Consider the following 24,409-nt stretch of genomic DNA (forward strand, 5'->3'; position numbering starts at 1 on the left):
TTGGTATTTTTATTAAATTCACGACTGATTGATTTCTTGTCTGCCATATTCTTAATTCAAAATAAATTGATGTTGAAATATGGTTTGAATTTCTTATTAAAGGTAAAATTTAATTGTACAAACTATCGTTGATATACATTATATATATTCGACAAAAAAAAATATTTAAAATTAATATAATGCAGATGAATATTCAAAAAATGCCGACTGGGAGCCGAATTCATTGCCATTGGATTGAAACAGTTGTTTACATTACTAATTATACTATACTGTCATGATATAATTAAAAGTAGAATATTTTCGTCTTGTTACCAATTTTTTTCTTTAAAAAATTTGTCTTTTAAAATATGGTATTGGCCCTCAAATTATTTTTGGTATACAAATAATTTATGTCAGTACTAGATATTAAAAAAAAAATGTTTTTTAATATACTATAATATTTTTGTAGATAAATAATTAATTATTAAGATTTTAAATGTTTTATTGTTAATAAAAATATATTATATTATATTTCTGTTACGGGAGAGTGGTATACTGACCGATTATATAACCGCATAAATAGGTACACATTACGCTAATGTTGTGTTAATATTAGGTATTTAGGATTCATTATTGTTTGTACAGTGTGTTTAATAGCTTATAAATATTGAGGGTCACTACATGCGAAGACAAGATTATTTTAATCCATTTATTTCGTTTGCAGACGTGAAACATGAACATTTACGATAAGAATAGTAGTTAACTACAATATATTATATTAACATTGATTATAAATACTAGTATTTATAATCAATGATATTAGTTACTACACAAATGAAAATGATAATCAAAATATTATCCTTTATATTATATTGTATCTTGTATGTTTTAGAGTCGAGAAACTTAATCTTATGAATTATTTTTTTAATTGTTTTAACTTTTAACCCTTTTTGGTCTGTTGTCTTTAGCTATTACCGTTTTTATGTAAGACAACTCAGACAACATTTTCGATTTATTTGATTCATGTTTTGTCGATTAATTGTTAGTGAAATTTATGACCATGTTGTCAACATATTGATATTGAAGATTTTTGGTTTTTAGATATAAACATTTTGCATTGTAAATGTTTCCATTTTAGTTTATCTGTGTAAACAGAAAGGTTTAAATTTGTTATGTTGTTTCATATTTGTCACCCAATTTGAATAATTATTAAGTTACTGTGGAGTTTATGTTTTTTCAGTCTGGTGTAAGTAATAATAGTCTTTTTATTATACAATATAATATGTTAGGAGAAGAGATTAAGGTACAAGGGAATCATAATAATTAATAAAGAGTATATAATATATATTATTATAAAACTCCTACAGTGGCACCGAACTAAATGTTATTAGGAGAGGCGATAGAATCCAAAAATTACCTGCCTACACAAACAATTAAAACAGAGCCGTAGGAGTGTCCCGCACCCCTTCTAAACTACATAAAAATACTTAATTTATTATTAATAATTAAAATTAAGTAATTATAATTATGATATATAATAGATTTCAAGTCTATCTCGTCATTAAAGTAGGTTACTGTAATGTACATGAGTTAAATTTTAATTCTATGATTAATCCATAATCGCTGCATAATTTATTTTAAATGGCGATGATCTGTTAGACTACGAGTACTTTTAAGAGTATTAAATTTTATTTATATTACTATTAATTTATTTGGTCTAGATTGTATTTTATCATATTTCAATTATTGACATTTACTGATTTATTTAGTTGTAGAGCTTGTTTGAAGAATACGATATTAATAATTAATGTTTGTAATTTATTTTCAGTTACATGGTAGATTTAACTTATAACTTATTTTCGCCAAAAACATCGCTCAATTTATACTATATATTATTATTGTTTTTAATTAAATCAATATCGTTGTATTGTAGAACTAACATAAAAAATATAGTACCTAGATTATAATTGTCTATCTTAATATTTTGACGATTGCACTGAGCATAGAAAATTAGAAAATAATAAAATACATAATTTCAAAAAGTTTTAACTTAAGTCCTCATTATTAATATTTTTCGAATTACATACAATAAAATAACTAAAATTGATAGGCACCAAGAAGAAAAGTATTTTTTTTGTACGTACCTAATTTTATCAAAATTTGAACTGCAAAATAAATTTTAAAAAAATTATTAGAAAGATTAGATAAAAATATAGCTATTAAATGCATCAAAATTTAAATAATACACCAATGCATAATGAACCATGTACTTACAGTCTTCAACCAATATATCACTGCTCACTTAGTCACTTTACATTTACTACCAACTAATCAACCCATTTGAACAAGGTGGGCGATTAACTCCCTACTTATTTAATTATTTAGTTTAACTGTAATTTGATTGCAGTTGAATGCTAAATCTTTGAATTTGCTAACTGTTTACTTGTGCCAAGACTAATCTCAACTATTTTTCTACACGCATCTTGCAAATAATTAGCATTGGTTTGTGGATGTGACAAACGTTATTACACCTCTGAATATTTGCAGATCCGTTTAATCTTTTCGAAACTCACGAAACGTGGAGTTAAGTATAACACTCTGTTTCATCCCGAATAACAATATATTGGTTATTAGGTAACTTGTCATATTACCCATACTATTTACGACGTATAATAATACTATACAATTATTATACGTGGATATAAATACGATTTTAATAGTTATTAAATAGTAATATACAGTGGATTTTTCCATCAGCCTATTATTGTAATTTTCCAACGTATAATTAAATTGACTCGGCGATTTATTTCCATTCACCCAGCACCCTATCACCCCTCGTCAAAGTTTCAGTTGTTTGAAAATAGGTTCGTTCGGGCGCCGGTACTCGGACTGTATAGTATATTATTATTATTTAAGTGCTTCTGCACTGTGCCTAGGTTTGTGCCCGTCGCGGACGGCGGCGTGATGGCGTGTGGTAGAACACGCGCCAAGCGTTTTACGACTGCACCGAAACAGCGGCGTCGGGTGGTTTTTGCACTGCTCAAGCGTCAGTGTAAAATCTCGTGTTGCTGTGTTATAGTGTACCGAGGCGGCGGCGGTGGCGGAGAGGTGAACAAAAAAGGTCCGCGACGTTCGCGACTACGGCGACGACGACGACGACGACGCAGTTGCCGTGGTGACGACGGGACGACGACCGCCGCCGCGACGCGATCACCGGTTAGGTTTCGGCGCGGCGGTCGCGGAAGGGTGAAGACGGGTGCGGGGAGAAGGCGGCGGCGCACGAACCGCGCGCGGTATATACGGTTACCGCCGCGCCACAGCCACCACCGACCGGCCGGACGGCGACACCACTCGGCAGTAGCACACATGCTCGGCGCACGGCCGGTCGAACGTTTCTCGGCACACGATCGTCGTCGGAGAACGTAGCCGCGCAACGGACAACGTCGGTCGCGTGTGCGCATTTTCACGCGTCGCACACTCCCCCGGTCGCCGCGCGCGCACTGCCACCCTCGTGGTCGTAGTCAACCACTACCGCGGTAATAATTGCAAATTTACAATAATATTATAATAGTAATATAATATCATCTCTGCTGCCGCCGCGCTGCAGAGTCGGCGGTCGTCGTGTGCGGGACTACGCGCGTTTTCGCGGTTTTCGACGGTTTCGCGCGCCGCGGGAAAGTCATGCGAACACGATACTTGACCTAACGAACACCGTACCGTTATATTATCGCGGATCTATACAGGCACACACAAAAGTTGCATCGTTCGCACACAGTACGATTAGCTCGCTGATCATGTCGGCTTCCAGCGGCAGAGACAAGACGGACGCTGCCGGCAGCAGGTGCTCCGGCGGAGCACAAGAAGCAGGTACGTTATTTTAATTTCAAATCCGTATACATATTATACATATATAAATACATACATAGGTACTGCGCGGTCGTAACGTTTGCGCACACTTGTGCATGTGCACACTATATTATTTATTTATAATATACATAGATAAACCGCGTCGTTGTAAATATTATTGCACGTTTAGACCCTGTATGGAATAAGGGCGCATTATTGGGGCGTGATTGCCGCGGCCCGGCGACTACCACTGCGCCGCATGCCACCGCGGTACTTCACCACCCCTTCACTCCGACGGCTAACGCCTTTTTTGACCGCTCGTCGACCGTTTCTTGGACCCAATCGCCGGTGTCTAGCACTCTTATTTCCTTGTTTTTGAAATTTATTAAAGCATAGTGTTTGAAGCACCGTTATTTTCGGTTTCACCTCCGACAAGAAAATATTAATAATAATGATACTAAGAAGCTATTTTCAACCGAGGAATTATTATATTATTAAACGATAGCACGACAGCGACGGGCTGTCATCTCAAAACGGAAATAAACGTCACTGCAATATACAAAATATATATTTTAATCTGTCGATGGTGGTTTTATTACTATCTATATCTCTTTTTTCCGTTCACTCAGTACACCCACAGAAACGCTATATAGTATATACTTAACATAATTCCTCGTAAATAATAAGGTATCGTTATTTTTGTTTAGTATTATTTGGTTCGAAATCGTTTATAAGCACCTGGGTACAGTTTATATTTTTATAGCTTGCGTTTATAAAAATATTAAACTTATATAGGTATTTTTCAACAATGCTTATTATAGCAACACGATATTAACTGTTATGAATATTAATATAAAACTTATAGGATATAGCCTTAAACTGTAAAATTGCCATTTTCTCATAAACCATATTTCGCTTACCTAACTTGATTGCACTTAAATTTAATATTAATTGTTAAATAATAAAATTGTTATAATATACGGTTTAGAGAAAAATACATTTTATGAATATATTTTATTTTTATATTATCGATTTTGCACTCGAGAAACGTTTGAAATATTTCATAGAAATCGATTTCTGTCATTTTTTCAAGTAAATTGAAGATTTTATTCAAAGTTATTTGTGTCTTATTTTTATACATTTAAAATATTAAAATATGGTGTAATAACATGTCGATGTTCAACAGCTTAATAAACAGAAATACATTTTTCGGTAAAATTAATAACTTTGATTAAATATAATCACTCGGAATAATAAATAAATAATAATATATTTTATAGTAGGTATGTAGGAATACATATTATTATATTAAATATATTATCGTAACTCATAAGTAGATTTTGAGTAATATTAGGTATACTATTATACGTATTAGTTAGAAATTTTACGTATTAGGTAATATAATAGTAGGTATCATATTTATCATGAATAGATACATTTAAGCTAGGTTTAAACTTATTTATTAATGTATATTGTTGGCGACTTCGATCTTGGGACATAAATCAGAGCTCCTTCCCTCTTTCCGGTCAGCTTATACAGGAATGTCGTAGGTATCTGCTTATTAAGAATAATAACGTAAAATCAAGACTAATAATTTATTAGACTTAGCTTTTTTGTTAATAGGTACGTTTTTTACGGGTATTATTTGTTAATTGTAATTACATTTATGATTATTTTCTTATGTGACTCTTATTTTTAAAACGTCTAACCGGTAAAACGTATACAAATATAAGGTTGAACGTTATAAACGAATTGGTCTCGCTAACTAACTACTTGATAGGGATAGAGACTACAGTTGTTAACCATATACTCGCTTTTAAGGCTGTATAGGGGGTAAGCTGTATAAGCACCTGCTAGTTACCGAAATAAAAAAGTAGGTACGAATAGGATTTTTTAACGTATAGTTTTGATCGTATTATACACGTTTTAGTATTAACATAAATAATATTATGTCCAAATAGCTTTAAGTCATAACAAATAAATTAAGAATAATGCCAACAACTTAAAAACTTATATTTTAGAAATTTAATATTAAAAAAAAGGGATTACGTACAAATCTATCAAATAAAAGAAAATAACAAGTTTAAAACTATTTGGCTAATATCTGTTTCGGGAGAATATGTTTGATGTACTTACCTATTACCTAATGTATATAATATATTGAACGACTTCCGTTGAATATTCAGAAATTATATGCACATCAATGATTTCTAATTAATTTTATCCTTAGATTTTTTATTTTACAACGGCTCATCGGCTAAGGGTTACATGTTGGTGTTATTGTAGTAATCGTTTTTTTTTTCTGGGAGAGTGAACCAAAACAATAATTTTACCTTTTTAAACACCTGTGTATCGAATTTCGAAACATTTCTTGAACATTTTGGGTTTACAAATAAAGCCGGAAATCGTAGATAATGATCGTTTCTAAAACTTATAATACGTTATTAATTATTAATATTTTAAGATTTTATATCATTTGAATTTTGAACTAAATACAAAATAAAAATAAATATATACTATAAAATTGCATAAGTAGTACTGAACATTGTAATTATATTTAAGCCAGTTGCTCAGATGCTGAGGCTAGTTTTATTAAAAACATTAGAAATGTAAATTACTTGATGATAAATTTTATTTATTTATTTGATAATACTGATAATGGTGTTGAAATTATACAGGATTAAATAATTGGTGAAGGTTAAAATATTGATTTAATTGTTTTATCGTTTAATGTAGGTACTATCAATATATATCTAATTAAAATAATTAGGCGATTTATCATAATAATTGTATTAAGTACTATTATATATATTTATTTACTTTAAACTTTTTAAGAATTAATAATTATTAGTTATTAAATTATATTGTGTACTTATTTAAACAGTATGTATACTTGCGTATTCAGCTTTTTTTTATAATTGTAATTTATTATTAAATTAGAATATTAAAAATATATAATTACAATTTATTACATAAAATTGCATTAGAAATTATTAAGTTAATTTATAATTTAAAACCTATATACATTTTATATTTATTTTCAATTTGTATTTTAATATCCAATTTTAGAGAATAATGTTAGATGGTTTAAAATTGGATGGTTAAATACTGTAGTGTAAACATCTTGTAGTATAGCCGCGTGGACCGCATAGGTATATAAGATAATGGTGTATGGTTTTTTCAGCATGAATATATTTAAATAATATGCTATACAGTAAATTATTTTTAAATACTTAAGTTAAGAAAATTTTGTTTAGTATAAATATTGGTATCTATTAATAATTTTATTTATTTTATTTTAATATTGTTTGCAATACACTCGTGTGTATATTATAAAATGTCAATAATTTAAAAATTTATATTGAACATAGAAAAAACTTGTAGGTATAAAAAATAACGACCCATTAAAGGGTTTCAATTTTGTTTATTTGTCTTGTGTCAACCACTATGGTGTGGCAAACAGAATTATTTTATAATTTATTTTATTGTTATAATGAAATTAAATGTGATGTTCACAGCGGTAGATAAATGATTCTGAGTAAAGCTTGGCAGTAAAATATAATTTTTAAAACCATTTATCAAAAAGGTTACTGATGAAAAATTTTCAATTTTAATATTTACTGATTTTATTATCTTGTATAGGTATCTATTTGTTTTATATCTAAAGTATATATATATAGTATAATATATCTATCTAAACCATCTATTTATATTTATTTAATATTAAATATTTATATCCAATTTTTAATCGCTCGAATATTCGTACATTATTTATACGATTATATTTTAATAGATTTCACATTATGCCAGTCAAAAAATAAAGATATAAATAACATTGTAAGACTTACAGTTATAGATTTATTGTTTCTACGCTTAGAATATAAAGCATTATACTATGTAAATTATTTCGTGTACTCGTCAAAATAGAAATAGTTATTTTTTTATTATTTTTAAATTGGCAAAGGACAGCTGTTATCTGTGATATTAAATAATGGGTTTACTTTAGTAGGCTAGATAGGCTCTAAATGGGGCATATAGCTCATTTTTGGATTATAGGATTACGTTGCAGTTGTGTTTGGACTACTGATAATCTAAATGTGGTAATTTTTTTGGTTTTATTTTTACTGTAACCAAATGCTATTTTATTTATTGTTGTCCCTATGAATTACGATCTACCATTGTTTGCAAAAATGCGGTTATTTATTACAAAATGTGCTAAATTTAAAACTCAGAAGTATAATTTCAGAATTTGAATCTCTCATATGGGAGTTAAGAGCTGTGTTGTTGTTTAACGAGGACATATTATTATAAGCATTAATCCATATTCATATATTATTATTTATATTAACCGCAGTAGTATATTTGACAATTAGTTATAACACGATATGTTCGATAGTATCATACATAATAATCAATAATGGTTATGATTTTGTAACGTATGAATCATTCTGTAGTTTAACGTTTTGAACTCAATGGTCAGTGGAAATGACTAATCTTCTTATTGAAATTGTATTGAAATGAGGTCAACTAAAACAAAAATGATAGCTGCTTTATAATTTTATATTTTATATAGTTCATCACTCTTGTGTTAACCAAATTATGATTAAAAGGTTTTTAATCTGATTAATTTTTGATAATTATTATATTGTATGTATAATAAATTACTATTATTGATGAATAACGTATTTCCTATAGAATCTTATTGATTAGTAATTTAAATTTATCCAAGTTTAGTGAAGTGTAAAGTAATGAAGATTTGTGACTAAAGTTTAGCGTATAATCGAATTGATTTACACTATAGAATATTAATTCATATAATAGGTACTATGTAGTATTTACATAACTTTTAGATGATATTTTATTTCAGTATTTTGTACAATATCTATGGTAAAATAATAATGTGTCAGGATTACTATTTTTAATAACATATATTTTATTAAAATCGACTACGTAAAATCTTTATAAAATCCATGATATACTCCATAAATGAAATATATAAGATTCAATTTATTTTAAATAAATCATATTACCTATATTATGTAATTCTTTGTATTTTTTCTTGAATAACTAGACATTTTTGTTGACTACGTATAGTTTTTTAAATTATTTAAATATAGTACATTTTCTTTAATAAAATATTATTAGTTTTTATAGTAATAATAATAGTGTAACATATTTCTGCAGAAAACGATAGTAACGTCTAATATTAAATTATTCTGTATTTATGATAATGAATGTCTAATAAGTTAAAAGTTAGGTCACATATTAATTAGGCACTCATAATATTGTTTGAATTGGAGTATCAATAGTTTTTCAATTCCAGTAGGTATGATTGTAGGTTTTATAATGGAAATTTATTAAAGATAAATTATATTCATTATATACTTATATAGTAATAATCTATTTACAGCATTTCTTTTATAATAATATTTAATTGAATTCATCAAAAAGAAAATCGTAATTCGGTCTTATTTTTAATAGTTTCGAATAATGCATTTATAAAATATTATTTTCAATGACGTTAATTTACAGCATTATTGAATTAATAATAATACCTGTGAATTAGGTATTCGAATATGTTTCTTTTATAACCTTTTTATAAAAACTTATCATATATTTTACGATTGTACGAGAGCTAAACTATATATTATTTTAAAATGAATTGACATATGACCAACTTTTAGGAATTAGTTTTCAATAGTTTGTAATTCGTATATCATTTAAATCCCTATATATACGCATATTATTTATCGGTGATTGACTTCGTTCACCCGTAATGCTCTTATATCATATATTATTATTGTTATTGCTTGATCGCCGATCACGTTTTTATGCGTGTTTTGACATCCAACTATATATAAGCGAGAAAAAAGAAGCCCATTAAATTTGTGGAGAAAAAAAATGATAAATAATACAGGTTTTAGAGGGGAAAAAACGTTAGCTCGTGCGTTGGACAGGTGGTAAGCGTCTGTACGTACAGGGTCGCCCCGTACGTGCCCGGGTCCGCGTGAGCACACACCGTAGTCGTATTATAGGTAGGTAGGTACAACAGTGTGCAAGCAGGTTTTAGTGAGTCCAAATAACACATTGTTAGGGGACTATAAATATATTATTATTATTATATGCTCAGTGGCGCTTGTGCGGGTACGGCAAAACGGTTTACAATATATATATAATAACACCTATTACCAACCAACCGTATAATATAATATACTATTTAAAACGCACTGGTCAGTTCAGCGAAAGGCTGGGATTTTGGAAGTGACGCTGTGACATCTGCTGCAGTCGACATGCGTTAAATGGCGTCGTTTTCCTACACTTCTGTGTGTGACTAGGTATAGGTTATACGCTTATACGTATTGAATTATTGAACATTAATCCTAAACAGTAAGGATATATGTATGGAAAAAACTAATTTATTATCATCGTCATTAATAAACTATCGGAAAGATATAACATGACTCTGTAATTGTAACTAGGGGGCCTTGCAGAGAATTTAGGATCCATAATAATCTTGAATTCTTTAAATTGTTTTAGATTAATAATTTTAAATATTATTTTGCTATGAACATCATCAGTTTGTCCACATTAATATAAAATCATCATATGCATTTAAAATTGTTGATTTTACATTTCTTATTTTGGTATGGAAAATGTTAATTTATAATTGTATTATTGTATATAATTGGTATATAATTAATATATATATTTAATGCTACTTGTATCAGACTACATTATAAGGATTTTTTCTGTTATCTAAAGCATAAGGAATTGACGCTCTGATTTAACAGTGAAGTAGAAGTGCTATATTTTCAAGAATAATATAGTTATAACATTAATTGTTTTGATATTTTATGATATTGGTTACAAAAATCTTAAATACATATTCTTATTTTTTTTTTTGTAAAAATTGAAATGTGACAGTTTTTAATTTCTACCACTTTGAATGATTTTAAGCTGTCAACATAAAATACCGCGTACATCAAATAAATATAATTTTCTTTCTAACTTAATAGGTGCATTATAACAAGTTTCATAAACAACAAACTTAATCCTAGTAATATGGTGGTGACGGTACTCGATAGTTCCCCGGAGACCAACTTACTATTACGAGTATACAGCATACGCTTTTAATTTATTATTAATTCGATAACGACTTATGGACTTTTTTACAACTCAGGTTAATACTGTAATCTGCTCTGTTCTTAATCAAATATTGTATATTTGTATATATATATACCTCTATATAATATATTTTTTCATGTTTAATTATTTTAAAATATTAAATCAATAATAATGATGGCGTATTTGTGAAAACTTATTAAATAGTAATTACCTATATTATACTTCACGATATCGATATATACTTTAAAAAATTATAGGCTATTTAAAGCATTCAACTAGTTGCATATATTTAAAGTCAAGATGCTTCGAGAGGGACGATTAAAACTGTTAAATATAATTCTTGAATCGGAGGCCCACTACTGACTCCATTTATCAACTTCTTAATTTTCTTAATGATCATTTTTTATTCAATGCTTAGTTAAAAAATTTAATTGTTACAGATATAATTATAAATACGAGTATTTTAAATTTTTAAATAAATAAAGACTTGACTTCCAAGTGGAAGGTGATCTATTCATCCTCCCTTATAAATACGTCCTGTACCTATTCGACACAGAAACCGTATATTACATAATATTATTAATGAGTATGCGCATGTCAGCTTAGCAAAAACAGTCTTTCAGCGACGTTACCTGCAGTGACTGCAATTTTATTATTATTATTACACGTTCTTTTACACGCTATACCAATATAATATACAGGCTCCACTATATACGATACGATTTTCGAGTGCTGTTTTCATATGAAATAAGCTTGTCGTATAAAAATAGTGTCATAAATTTACACTTTGGCGTTAAAAAAATACACGAGTTTATCACGTATACACACCAGTGATACTAATTAAATTCTCTGGTAACTCGTTTTTTTTTTATAATTATTGTAACACGTACTATTATTATTATACCTACGTAAACATTATATTTTATCATAGTTTATTTAATTGCAGTATTTGATAATAATATACGAGTACCTAACCTGTCAGTGATATGATATAAGATTTACGGTTAATTTTGAATGAACTATTTTGATTAGATACCTACAACTTGATTGAATATCCATCCACATGCAATCATCGTAGTCTTTACGAGCAACGGGACTACGGGACACATGGTGGTCATAAATATATAAACTTAATGGTTTCAATATATTTTAAAATAGTATTCCAGAAGATCGTTACTGTTGTGGAAAGGGTTAATCTCACTCTCTTTCTCTCTCTCTAATTAATATATCGTATAAGAGATTTATTTACACCACATTTTTTGTTGTCTAAAATTAAACCACACAATCGTATAAGCCGACTGCACTACGCGCACGTATAATATATTATACCATATATATACTCCCTATCGTATACATGCACACGGGCGGCTAACTATATTCGTAATAAAAGGACAAAGTTAAGTAATTTCTTTTTTTAAACTCACATTACTGGAGTTATCGTTGATTGACTCAATAAATGAGTATGTATTATACCTATTACGAGTTTATTTTTGCTTCTCTTGTCCATTACTGCCACCATCATCCCCTTTCAACTTGTTGAATTCATTAAAATACCAAAAGTATATAAGTACGGTATCTTATTACCACATAGGACGTGTCAAAAAGTAACTTTTAATTATCCATTTATTTATATTTTGATTTTCGGAACCATAGACTAAATGGTTTAAAAACCATATTTTTTTAATAATTAGATTTTTTTATGACATTTAAGTATTTTGTGGGGATGCAAACTTATTTTTTTTTTTAAACAAGTACCTTCATTTTTACTGTATAATATAGTGAAGTGGATAAATTTGCTCAAACAATTATTTCTATGAACCTAAATTGGAGATTTTAAATGTAAAAAGGTATACATGTAACATAAAACCTATACAAATATAATATTTAGTCAAGTAATTTAATATTAAAGTTTAATAATTTAGAAATCACTCGTTCGAATTTTGATTTAAAATATTTTTTAAGGGCGGTAAAAACGATAGTGGACATATTATTTTTACAGGGCCTAAACACGTTATATTGTTTAGAATTTAAGACATAACTGATGATGGTCTGTATAAATGTATAATATATTATGTACATTGTATACACGCGATGAGAAGAGGGTGTGCGATGAGCAGAAATATTTTCTGTATCTACACGAGCGCCCGAGCGAGCGCGCGCGTGTGTGTAAGCGCATTCCTATGACGTTAACGTGCAGGCGGCGGCGGCGTACGTCACCGCCGCACTGTCGTTGTGAGTCGTGACGTTCATTCTGTCGTCGGAATACAACGAGTGATATATTTAATAGCCGTCTACATATTATTAATACTATAATGATTATTATTACATAAGATATTACTGTGTACTAGTTTCTACCTGTTTATAATAATATAATAATATAAATTATTTTTATATGACATTATGACATTGTCGGGACGGTTCAGTGATACCGTAAAGTTTTTGTGTAAAGACTTAAGTGAGCTTACAATATAGGGATATTATAATTTATAATTTTTAATTTAATATACATTACTGATATATAGTAGTGGTTTACATTATGTTAAGATGATGCGATTTATGGAAAATATCGTTGTAGTATATAATACGAGTATTATGGAATTTAGGAAAAAAAACAAGTATAAAAAAGCAAGTGGAAAAAAAGCAAGGTTCATAATGACTTCGAAAAAGCAGCTATAAATGCAGTCATAATTATATTAGTCGAAAATATAAATATAAAAGGTGGTTTTTATAAGAATGTACACAAAACAACTCTTAAAAATTTAGAACGTACTATAACAATCAAGCAGAAGGATTTAACTATCGATTTTCTAAACTCGTAAGCTATAATCATCCTTCTATTTGGAGTATTTGGACACTGATTAAGAAAAAATTAGATTAGAGATAGATTCTGGTAACAGTAAAATAGCACAATTTGTTTTAGATAATTTACAACCAAAAATATATATACGTATGAAAATATCTAAGAAAAATTATTTTTACTGTGTACCTACAAGATATAATAATATCGAAAATGTCTTAAATGCTGTAGCTTATCGTACTATACGATTTATATAAATACATTTTTTATAGGTACCTACCTACATATAACTTAATCTTTGCATTAAATAAAAAAAACAATCTTTTATATTTGCATGTTCGACTAATAAATGTGACTGCAATTATAGCTGATTTTTCGAAGTCAATATGAACCTTACTTTTTTTTTACTTGTATTATCTTCATTCGCCTTTTTTCCATTTATTTTTTTTCTAACCCCTATATTATGTGGTCTATATGAGTATTGAGTTCCTACCTACTAAAAACTTTAATTTGTTTTATTATTGAATGATTTAATACATTTAAAATAACAGTTTAAAAGAAAAGTCAAAGTACACTGATATGGATCGAACATTAATACTTTAAACATGTATTAAATACGTATGCACTTAAAAAGCACAACAAATATGCACTTTTTATTTTTGGATTTTGCATGTTTTTTTACATTTAACTATTTTGTTTCTCTTCTATTCAAATCTATAATAAAATTCACCATACACTATGCAGTAGTGTTGTAAAATAAATTCAGCTAAATCTCAATTCAATATCTTTATTTTTAATTTACGAAGTTTTTAATTAAAGTTTATTATTGAAAAAAGTGTAAGAATCATTAAATGCGTGCACTTAGATGGAAATATGCCTTTAAAATGCATTAAACGTTATCTAAATATGCAAAAATACGTACTTATAATAAAACTTATAATATTTTATTCGTTAAGTATAATGATATTTATCTAGTAATAAATCTATTAAACCAAAAAAATAGCATGCAAATGAAATTAATTCGAGTATTTTTTAATATACGAGTACAGGTATAACATTTTTCTTACTCTAAGTTATATAAATAGAAAATTATATGAATTATTATTTAAATATAATTTTAGTTATAGGTACCTATCATATTATTAAATGTTATTACATATCATTTATGTAATTTTGAATTTGCAAAGTATCGGTTTTTTATTGTTATTTTGACGTCAAGTCAAATGCTTGATTATTGGTTGAGACAAACTTTTTTATTTATATATATCATTGCAATATGTACAGATGTACGCGTATATTATATAGAATACTTTTTGTTATATTCAATATACTTACTTAGCCGTACATAGGAAATAATTAATATTATTTTTAAATAAAAATTGTATTTTGCATTAAAAATACAATTTTAAAAGCATTTTTTGTAAACAATTAATTGATTTTTTTCTGTACTTACTTTAAATTTGCAAGGGTTTAATAACTACCTAAAACTATACAAGTGCGAGTATAATAAATTATAAAAAATCTTACAGTTAAAAGTTTTATGTAACCAATCGTAGTTATCGTCGGCCTCGGCATTATTAGATGAGTGAATTGAAAAAAAAGATCGTAGCGCATATAATAATGTAGGAACCTATATATAAAAACCATTGAAAGCAAATGTTGTCAAACAGCTTCATTACTTCGAGAATTTCATTATCTCGTTTTGTTTGTGTCTCGTTATTTCTTTAGTTCATGTTATCGATAAAAAATTAAATGCAAATACCGAAACAGCAGAAAAACACTATTATATTAATTATAATAATTAAAATGTTCGCATATATGGTGTAAACAAACAATTAAAATATCATTTATTATTTAAATTATTGTGCGTTTGTAGATTGGTTTAGATTGGTTTCGTTTAAAGTTTCCATCAAACACAAATAAGTTCATGAAATAATATATACTATGAACAGTGTTCTCAAGGACGTTCGCAGGAATGTTTGAGAGGAGGGTGAGCCTATTTTTGATTATGAATAGGTATATATTATAGTATATAATTTTTAAAATTTATGATTTTTTTTAGAAAAATGCATTTTCATATTAATAAACCGATAGAGAATCACTAAAATAATTTGAAATTTGCTTTGCTTATTACCTAAGAACCCTACAACGTATCATGAATTCAAAAATATTAAACTGTAATAATAATAATTAACGACCTTTTTAAAAACTAGTTAACAATTTAATTATTATAAATTTTCACACTAAATTTGCGCACTTTTGAATTCATGCATTGTTCACCTCAGTACAATGAGTAACATTGCCCAAGAAACACAATCAGTTATCACTTTACTTAATTTTAACACATATTTTTATACAAAAAAAAAAAAATGATACCGAATATAAAGTAAATCGTAATATATTAATATAAATTAATAATATGATTATTGATCTGAAACATTATACTCGTATACTTACTCTCACCAATTTACTGTTTTGTTTGTATTTAGTCACTTTTAAAAATATTATTAAAATACATAGATATAAGTCTTATACAGTAGGTACTTATATGTTATTGTTTGATTATTTTTAAGAAAAGCGCAAACGGTTCTAATTTTTTTAAATTTATATAATAAAAAAAGAGATTTTAAATCTTAAGAATTTTAATCAATCGTAGCTAAATTTAATCGTAATTGTTAAATACCTTTAGAAAAAAATGATATAAAATGTATTTAAAAATACTAAATACTAAAAATAGCCTTGGTTTAATTTTAATTGCATTTTTATATTACATTTTAAAGTTGGCTCTATTACCATTGATACGATTTGTTGGTGATTACCGAGACACGGTATTTTCAATAATTACGGCGATTAATGAAATATGGTTTACCTTATTTTCAAATTCAAAAAATACCGAATACTGTTAAATTGGTAATTAAACAATACCAATAAATACAGTGATTTACTGTAAATACCACCATAATACCAAATTGTATGAAGATTTATCTTTGTCTCACCACTCAATTAAAAAGATACTTTATACTCAGATAAACCTACTAGTAAAAAAAGGTAGACAAGTGTTATGGGTTTGTTAAAATTGAATTCAATGGTTTATAATTGTATGAAAAAATGATTCTGAGCGGAGACAGTCTGTTAACCTATATCAATGAGTATATTTAATAATTATATGTTTTTTTGATAAAGCTATTAACGTAATTTATTTTATTATTAGTATTACGGGTTATTAATTTAGTTTTAATTGCAACATTTCATTTATTATAATTTCTTATTAATATTTAATTATTATAATAATATAATATATTTATTATCTTTATGTCATATTATATCAACTTTTATAACTCAAAAGTTAATTACATTTAATTGTAAATACCGTACACCATTAAAAATAGGTTCATAATATAAATAGATAAAATCTAAAAATAAATAAAAAATGTCATAGTGTATAGTAAAATATATAATACTATTTTAATATACGCAAGAGTTTCAACTATTTAGATTTCCCTCAATAATGTTTTTGATTTATAACAAAATAATTAACATTGTTGAAATACTTAATTTCGTTCAAACTTGAACTTCTTCAAATAAAAAAGTTACTATGTTTGTATAGATATTTTTAGATTTTTTAGTTCCAGTGGGAAATATTTATAGGAGTATTGTATAAAATTTTCAAACCTTAGCTATACAAGCTAAAGATTTTATAAATTGCTTACTACAAATTACTTGTAGTTTTGATCAACTTTGTAAAAATTTGAAATTCAAATGCATTAAAAAAAATGTTTACAGATATAAGAACAATTTACTATTTAAAGAAAAAAACTAAAAAAAAAAAAAAAAAAAAATCAAAAATTTCATGTCTATAAATAGCTCATAGTGTTCAAATATTTCACCACGTAGAAAATTATGATATAACCATTTTGAGAAATTTTCAAGTTTTTAAGGTTCTTGCTAAAAAAACAAATTTAAACCATTTTCCGACTATATTTTTCTATACACACTATATTGGTACTCTAAAAAAAAAGAAACACACACAAAATCATTGTAAAATCAATACATCTATTGCTCCTCTCAGAATCTAAAACTTATCCAGACCAATTTCAATATCTATTGAATAGTTCTGAGAACTATTATACATATATCGGTAAATATTTAAAAGTATTCGAAAAATTTGTTGTATATATTTTAATCATTTTTTGAAAAGTATATTAAAATACTGATTTAATTTAAGTATTTATCTATTTAAAATTTAAATATTATTTGAAATACTTTATAAAATTATTTTTAACAAGTAGTTCTATGAATTTAATATTGTACGTTTTCCTCTAGTGAAAAGATTTCGACACCATTATAATATTTAAAAATATTGTAACCATGTTTATACGTTATGGTCATATTACGTATAGAAATTAACAGTAATTCTGACATATATACAGTATACAGCAGTTGTACTACCTATTGTAGAGTGAGCGTTACTGTAATAGTTGTAAATCCTATTTAAATTGAATAGAAATATATTAATTAGCGCCTTAGCTTGATGTAATTTTAAGTAAGTATCATTGTAATAACATAATATATATGTATAACAATTTATTTTTGGTATACAGAGTTTGATTTTTTCACTTTTATCAAATGTCAACTGTAGCAGTAGACAATGAATAATTTTTATATAATTTTATGTTATATTAACTATAGATACTGAATTATCATTTATACACATATTTATTCATCTACTTTATTTTAATAACAGTTGTGCATAGATTTATAAAATAAAGTAATTATATATATATATATTATATATACCTAAGTAAAATTAACTTCTTAAAATATGTTAGATGGACTTATTTTATGCAAATATTTTAAAAATATTTTCAGTTAGTACGACAAATACTTAACATATTATTTTGGAATTCTTCACGAACACTTAAAATGTAGGTACCTATTTAAATGCAAAATAAATATTTCTACGTCAAACTGCATACACTTAATAAAAATATAATTTATAAAAACATCTATACTACGATAAAAGTAAGGTAATAAATTGTACATTTTCTCATACTCCACTTGACGTGTTTTACTTATAAAAAGGCTATATGAAGTGTATAGACGGTATTTACACGCTAACCCTTTCAACACCTCAACTTATTGACCATACTACAACACGTTAATGCAATAGATTTTGTTTCGATATAAAATCAGAGTTAAACTTATAATTCAATAAACGTATAAAAATATATTAAACATCGACTCGTTTTCCTTTCCCAAGTCTATACTACATTGTTCACCACGACCTATTAAAATGTGTTTCGAAAATAAACATGTATAAATATATATGTATTTGTCATACATTGTCTGTTCACACTCATTATTTTGTGTGCAGCATCTAGCGATAATACTCCGGAAATGTATCATACCTAAGAATTTGCAAGTTATAGAGAACTTATGCAGAGCATTTTTTCCAGACATAGACACATAGTAATGATAAAAACTACCATACAAGTGTAAAATTTACGCCGCCATGCATATCAGATGTTTAATGTTTACATTATAATGTTAATTACATTGTGCTTTACAATAATGTAAAATGGAAAAATCTTAATTTGATTTAAATAGGTGTTACTTTTTTAAATTGTGTTATTTTTGATGTTTATGGAAATATTAAGGTTGAGTCGGTAGAACTTTTCGAATTCGATTATGATGCTGTGTTTTATTGGTAACTTGTACCACAGACCGCGCATAAGTGTATTTTACCCTTAGTTTAAGCTATCTATGGTTAGTCTGGTGTGTCCTATTTATAGACAATTAAGAATAATGTCATCATTCGTTTAGAGTTTGAGGTTTCTCATTTGCCAATTTTTTAATTTGATTTAGTTTGGTGTTTTTCTCATTAAACATGAATTGTTTATTCATAGTTAATGATAATAATATTATAATATAATCATTTTTAGAATGTGGTTTAAATTTTGAAAATTTTTTAAGTAAAAAAGTTAATTTTTGAATTAAAAATCTTATAAAATATTAGTATAAATATTTTTCTACGAGTTTTAAATGCTTAAAATACAAACACTTATGCAATACACTATTTGACAGGATGATCTATTTGATTAGCTATTTTTTGGTATTTTCTACTGTCGATTGGCTTTTACTTACTTGGAAAGATATTATTTTATTAAAATTATAATATTTTGGAGCAGATAAAATCATTGTCTTAAGGCCAATAAATTCTTATTACTTCTTACAATGCAGTAGTAATAATATATACGCTCTGGTAACTATTGATGTAAAGACTTGCATTGAAACCTACACCGATACTTATACCGGTGATGTTCGTCTGTGTGATATAGGGAAATGGTTCTATTATGGATTTTGAAAAACGAACTAATGAATTACCACGTAATTTGGTTGCATATTTGAAAGACTGTAAGCGGTGTTATAATTATTAATTATTATAATAAATACGAACGATGATAGTGTGGTATATTATATAGGTGAATTACCTAACTATACAATACGTCAATATCCATACATCATACATCCATAATATTGTCGGTATTTTAACGCCATATCCGTTGTATAATAGTGGTATACTTATATTATTATTGCTGTTATCATAATTATTATTTATATTTAAAATCATTATAGATGCTGTTTTCATGCCATTAAAACTGCAAATTAGGTTTTTAGCCAAACACATGTTATAAAACCATATGCAATTAATTTAATTAAATCAAAATTACAGTCGATCGTGCTTTATTATACTATAGAACTACGAATCAATACATTATTAGATACAGGTTGACGTGTATTGAAATAATTTCATAATATAATGACGCAGCTGATACAATATTTATAGTACTTAGACTATCCGGACCAACTAGTGGTAGTTGGATTTAGTTTGAAAAACAGTTAGCTCGTTAAGTTTAAAGATTAACAGTCCTCTCAAATTTTTTTAATCGATGTAATAATTGTAAATTTACATATATAAATATAAATGTATAATAAAATAAAGATAGGAAGATTAACTTTAACTTTATATTAGTATAATTTGCAATAATTGAATGGACTTATTAAATGTACTCTTATTATTGCGTAAGGAATGCATACAATTTATGCTTTTTGGCCATTCAAATATGTAGTGAAAAATTAGTCTAGAATAAGATATATTATACTAAGAATTCTTAATAAATGTACATTGAATTATAGAAAAATTGTTTAAAGGTTTTAAACATTTTTAATAACTTTATAAGTAAGAACTTATTATAATACGGTATTATGCGTTGAAATATTTCGTGTATTTGAGGTTATATAATATATATATACATTTAAGGCTGGATCTAAGAAGAATTTTAACATCCAGGGATAATAATAAAATATGTTCATTTATTCTGAAATAATTAAGGTAACTTAAATATTTCATCATAGTACCTATTAAATATTTTTAAAAGGGGGGATTTTCTCAATCGTGGTGTTACATTTCATATTATCATGCCTATTTTAAACTACTATTCACTTAGCGAAAAATAAATCTAACAACAAAACTTTTTCTCACGCACATGGTAATTTTTATAATTTTCGTTGATCCATATTTATAATACCTAATTAATTAGCTTACATTTATAATGTATTTTATAGATATTTGCTGATAATCGTTAAAATTATTGCTATTTAGATAATTTTAATTGTAAACAAAACAATTCTATTGTGTACAGTAAAATATAAAAAAAAACAGAGCTCTTTATTAAATATTAAAAGTATTTTAATATATTAAATAATTTCTTATATAATCAGTAATATAAATATAAATATAGATTAAATTGTATGAGATTTCTAAAATATTTATTATTTATTTATTCTTTGAGGTTTTAGCTAATGCACAGTTAGTAGGTAATTGTTAAAATTAAAATCTTAAAATCTAATATAATTCTAATTTTATTTTTTGAATAATATTATTATTATACATACGTATTAAAATTGTAACTACTTTTACTTTTATTATATTATAATATATTTTACTTAAGTGGCACATAATAAGTATTTTAGCAAATTGTTGGTATAATATATGCTTTTTTCAATTGTTTTTTGTCTGTTTTTTAATCATCAAACATTTTCTTTGTTTTCTTCATGTCAGTATATGCAATTATGTATTATTCCATAGATTTCTTGTGACGCTATGTCTGTTTTATTTAAATTTTATCTCTCGCATTGAACACATCACACATGCATAATAAAGTTTGACTCAATTCTTTAATGGTTTTTTTTATTATAATATTTTTTAATATACGTAATGTATCAGAATTTTCGATATTTCTAAGTTTAATTTTAATCTATTTAGTTAAACAAATAATAATCGATTATTTCTATGTGTTCCAGAATAAGTATTGAATTTGTAAAAACATTAATATGATTTTTTAATTTTATGCATTTGTATTATTTACACCTTACACGGATATCTTTGCACAATTAGACAACATATTAGTAAAAATGTAAAATAACTTATTGAATAACGTTTTTTTTTAAAATTAACTTTAGAATGGTTTATAGTAGCTAAAAAAAATATTTAATTTGATTGTGTTATTATATTAATAATTGTATAATATTATAAAGTTGCAACAACGAAGACTATTTATCAATTGTGTATTGAGGGATGCTTCCATACTTCCTTTGAGATCCGTCATTCCTTTAAATTCGCCGTAGTCAATTTAACGGGCGTCACCGTTTTCGGCCAAAATGTACCCTCCCCTTTTCGGCCAACACTTACAGTTCCCTTTTCGGTCAATGTCACTTTTCAGCCAAAACTTACTGTTTACTTTTCGGCCACTGTTCCTTTTCGGCCAGCACAGTTTTCTTTTAACAACTTATGAGTTATGATTATATCCAAAAATGTGATTTTTTTTTAAAATTATTACCTACCTAATACTTTATGAAAACATGATAAAATAATAGTATATTATATAGGTATATATTGTATAGGTATTATAATACTATATTAATTTTTATTCGAATAATGTATTATATTATAACATTTTATTGTAACATTTTGTTATTTTATATTATTTTATTTTATTATTTTTTCATAAAGTATTAGGTGGGAAATAATTTTTTTTTAAAAAATTCATAGTTTTGGATACAATCATAACTCATAAGTTGTTAAAACTGTGCTGGCCGAAAAGTAAACAGTAAGTTTTGGCCGAAAAGTGATAGTGGCCGAAAAGGGAAGGGTATATTTTGGCCGAATAGGGGGCCGCCCAATTTAACTACTTACCTATATTATATTATTATAATAAAAAGAAAAAAAATTAATAATACAAAGAAAAAAATATAAATCTGCGTACTTACTTATTATTATTTTTTTCATAATTAATACGCATATTAGTGATATCCGGCATGTAAATCGTTTTCCCAACAGTTCTCAAGTTAGTTTCAACATGACAAACATTTCTTGTCCCGCAGTCATTGTATGTTATTATTTCTTTCCGTTCCGCTTATATTGTCATAATATTTTATGTTCGTTGTGTTTTTCTCTGTGCATTATGCATCTAAATGCTACTATGTTAATATTATTTCTAATTTTGTTTAGGTGCTTATATATATATATATATGGCCGTGCGTACATATTATTTTGTTTTTATCTATGTGTAATGTATATAATATTATTGGTTGGAATAAGTACTAGTATAGTAGTATATTCAATCGAAATTCACACATAGATTATAATATATGATATTATTATTTTGTACATATAAAGAGATTCACTAAATGAGTTTATACTCATTTTTGTTTTAAAAAAGAGTTTATTTAAATTCTGTTTTTTGAAATTTTTTAGTATATATAAGGACCATTTTTAAAAGATTTAAAATTATTTTCTAAGACTATAATTACTTTGTTAACTTTAGTAATTGTACTTTTGAATAGCTCAAAAGCTACTTATTATAATTTTAAATTAGATACATTAATATTTAAAAAAAAGTAAAAATTTGGGTTAGCATGATTTGAGAATTACCATGCATATATTGCGTGCAAAATATAACACGAATAATAGCAGGATATAGGATGATTTACCTGCTTGCATTCACTCTTACCCTATACAATTTTATTTCATATTTATTCGATTCCTGATTTTGGCAATTTTTAATTCTACATACACTACCTATATTATTGAAATAGTTTTTTTTATTATTATTTAAGGAGTGTTCAGTTGTAATAGTGCAAGATGAACGACTATTATTCTTGTACACATTTATTGTGAACCATTAAACATCAATGTTTTTAAAACAAATCTTTACCGATCATAATATTATCGTTTAATTTAAAAAAACCAGTATTTTAGTAGAGAATACAATTGAGGTGAGCATATAGTGGCATATACATGGTCGATGAATAATCGCTCTGTGATATAGAACAGAAACGAAAATCCTTTACCAAAATACATTGTATTCATATTATTCATTATATACTTATTATATTATATTATATTTAAGTATAGTAAAGAAGGAGCGCACTACGTAGGCATTGTGTTGTTTTTTAATATGAAAACGAGAGAAGTACCCGCCTTCTCCCGCCTCATACTCCCTAGTGATGTGGTAGTGGTGGCTTAATAAAGGGATGGCGGGGAGAAGGTAAGGTGTAGCTTCGTTTCCTTTTCTCGTATACGCGTCTGTCCACGGCGTA

At 26.8% G+C, this 24,409-nt stretch overlaps 1 protein-coding gene across 3 annotated transcripts in view; it reads left to right on the top strand.

Annotated features, from left to right (window-relative positions):
• The first annotated feature begins 3,304 nt into the window (after positions 1 to 3,304).
• Positions 3,305 to 24,409, top strand: part of LOC132923714 (myosin-VIIa) — a 113,975-nt gene continuing 92,870 nt past the window's right edge. For 2 of the 3 annotated variants that reach the window (XM_060987655.1, XM_060987656.1), the window contains exon 1: positions 3,305 to 3,846. In XM_060987655.1, coding sequence (XP_060843638.1) covers positions 3,774 to 3,846 — 73 coding nt within the window. In that variant the 5' untranslated portion in view covers positions 3,305 to 3,773. The remainder of the gene's footprint in view (positions 3,847 to 24,409) is intronic. The other variant, XM_060987654.1, reaches the window with a different exon arrangement.

Source organism: Rhopalosiphum padi, chromosome 3 (genome assembly GCF_020882245.1).
Source record: "Rhopalosiphum padi isolate XX-2018 chromosome 3, ASM2088224v1, whole genome shotgun sequence".
Classification (NCBI taxonomy): domain Eukaryota; kingdom Metazoa; phylum Arthropoda; class Insecta; order Hemiptera; family Aphididae; genus Rhopalosiphum; species Rhopalosiphum padi.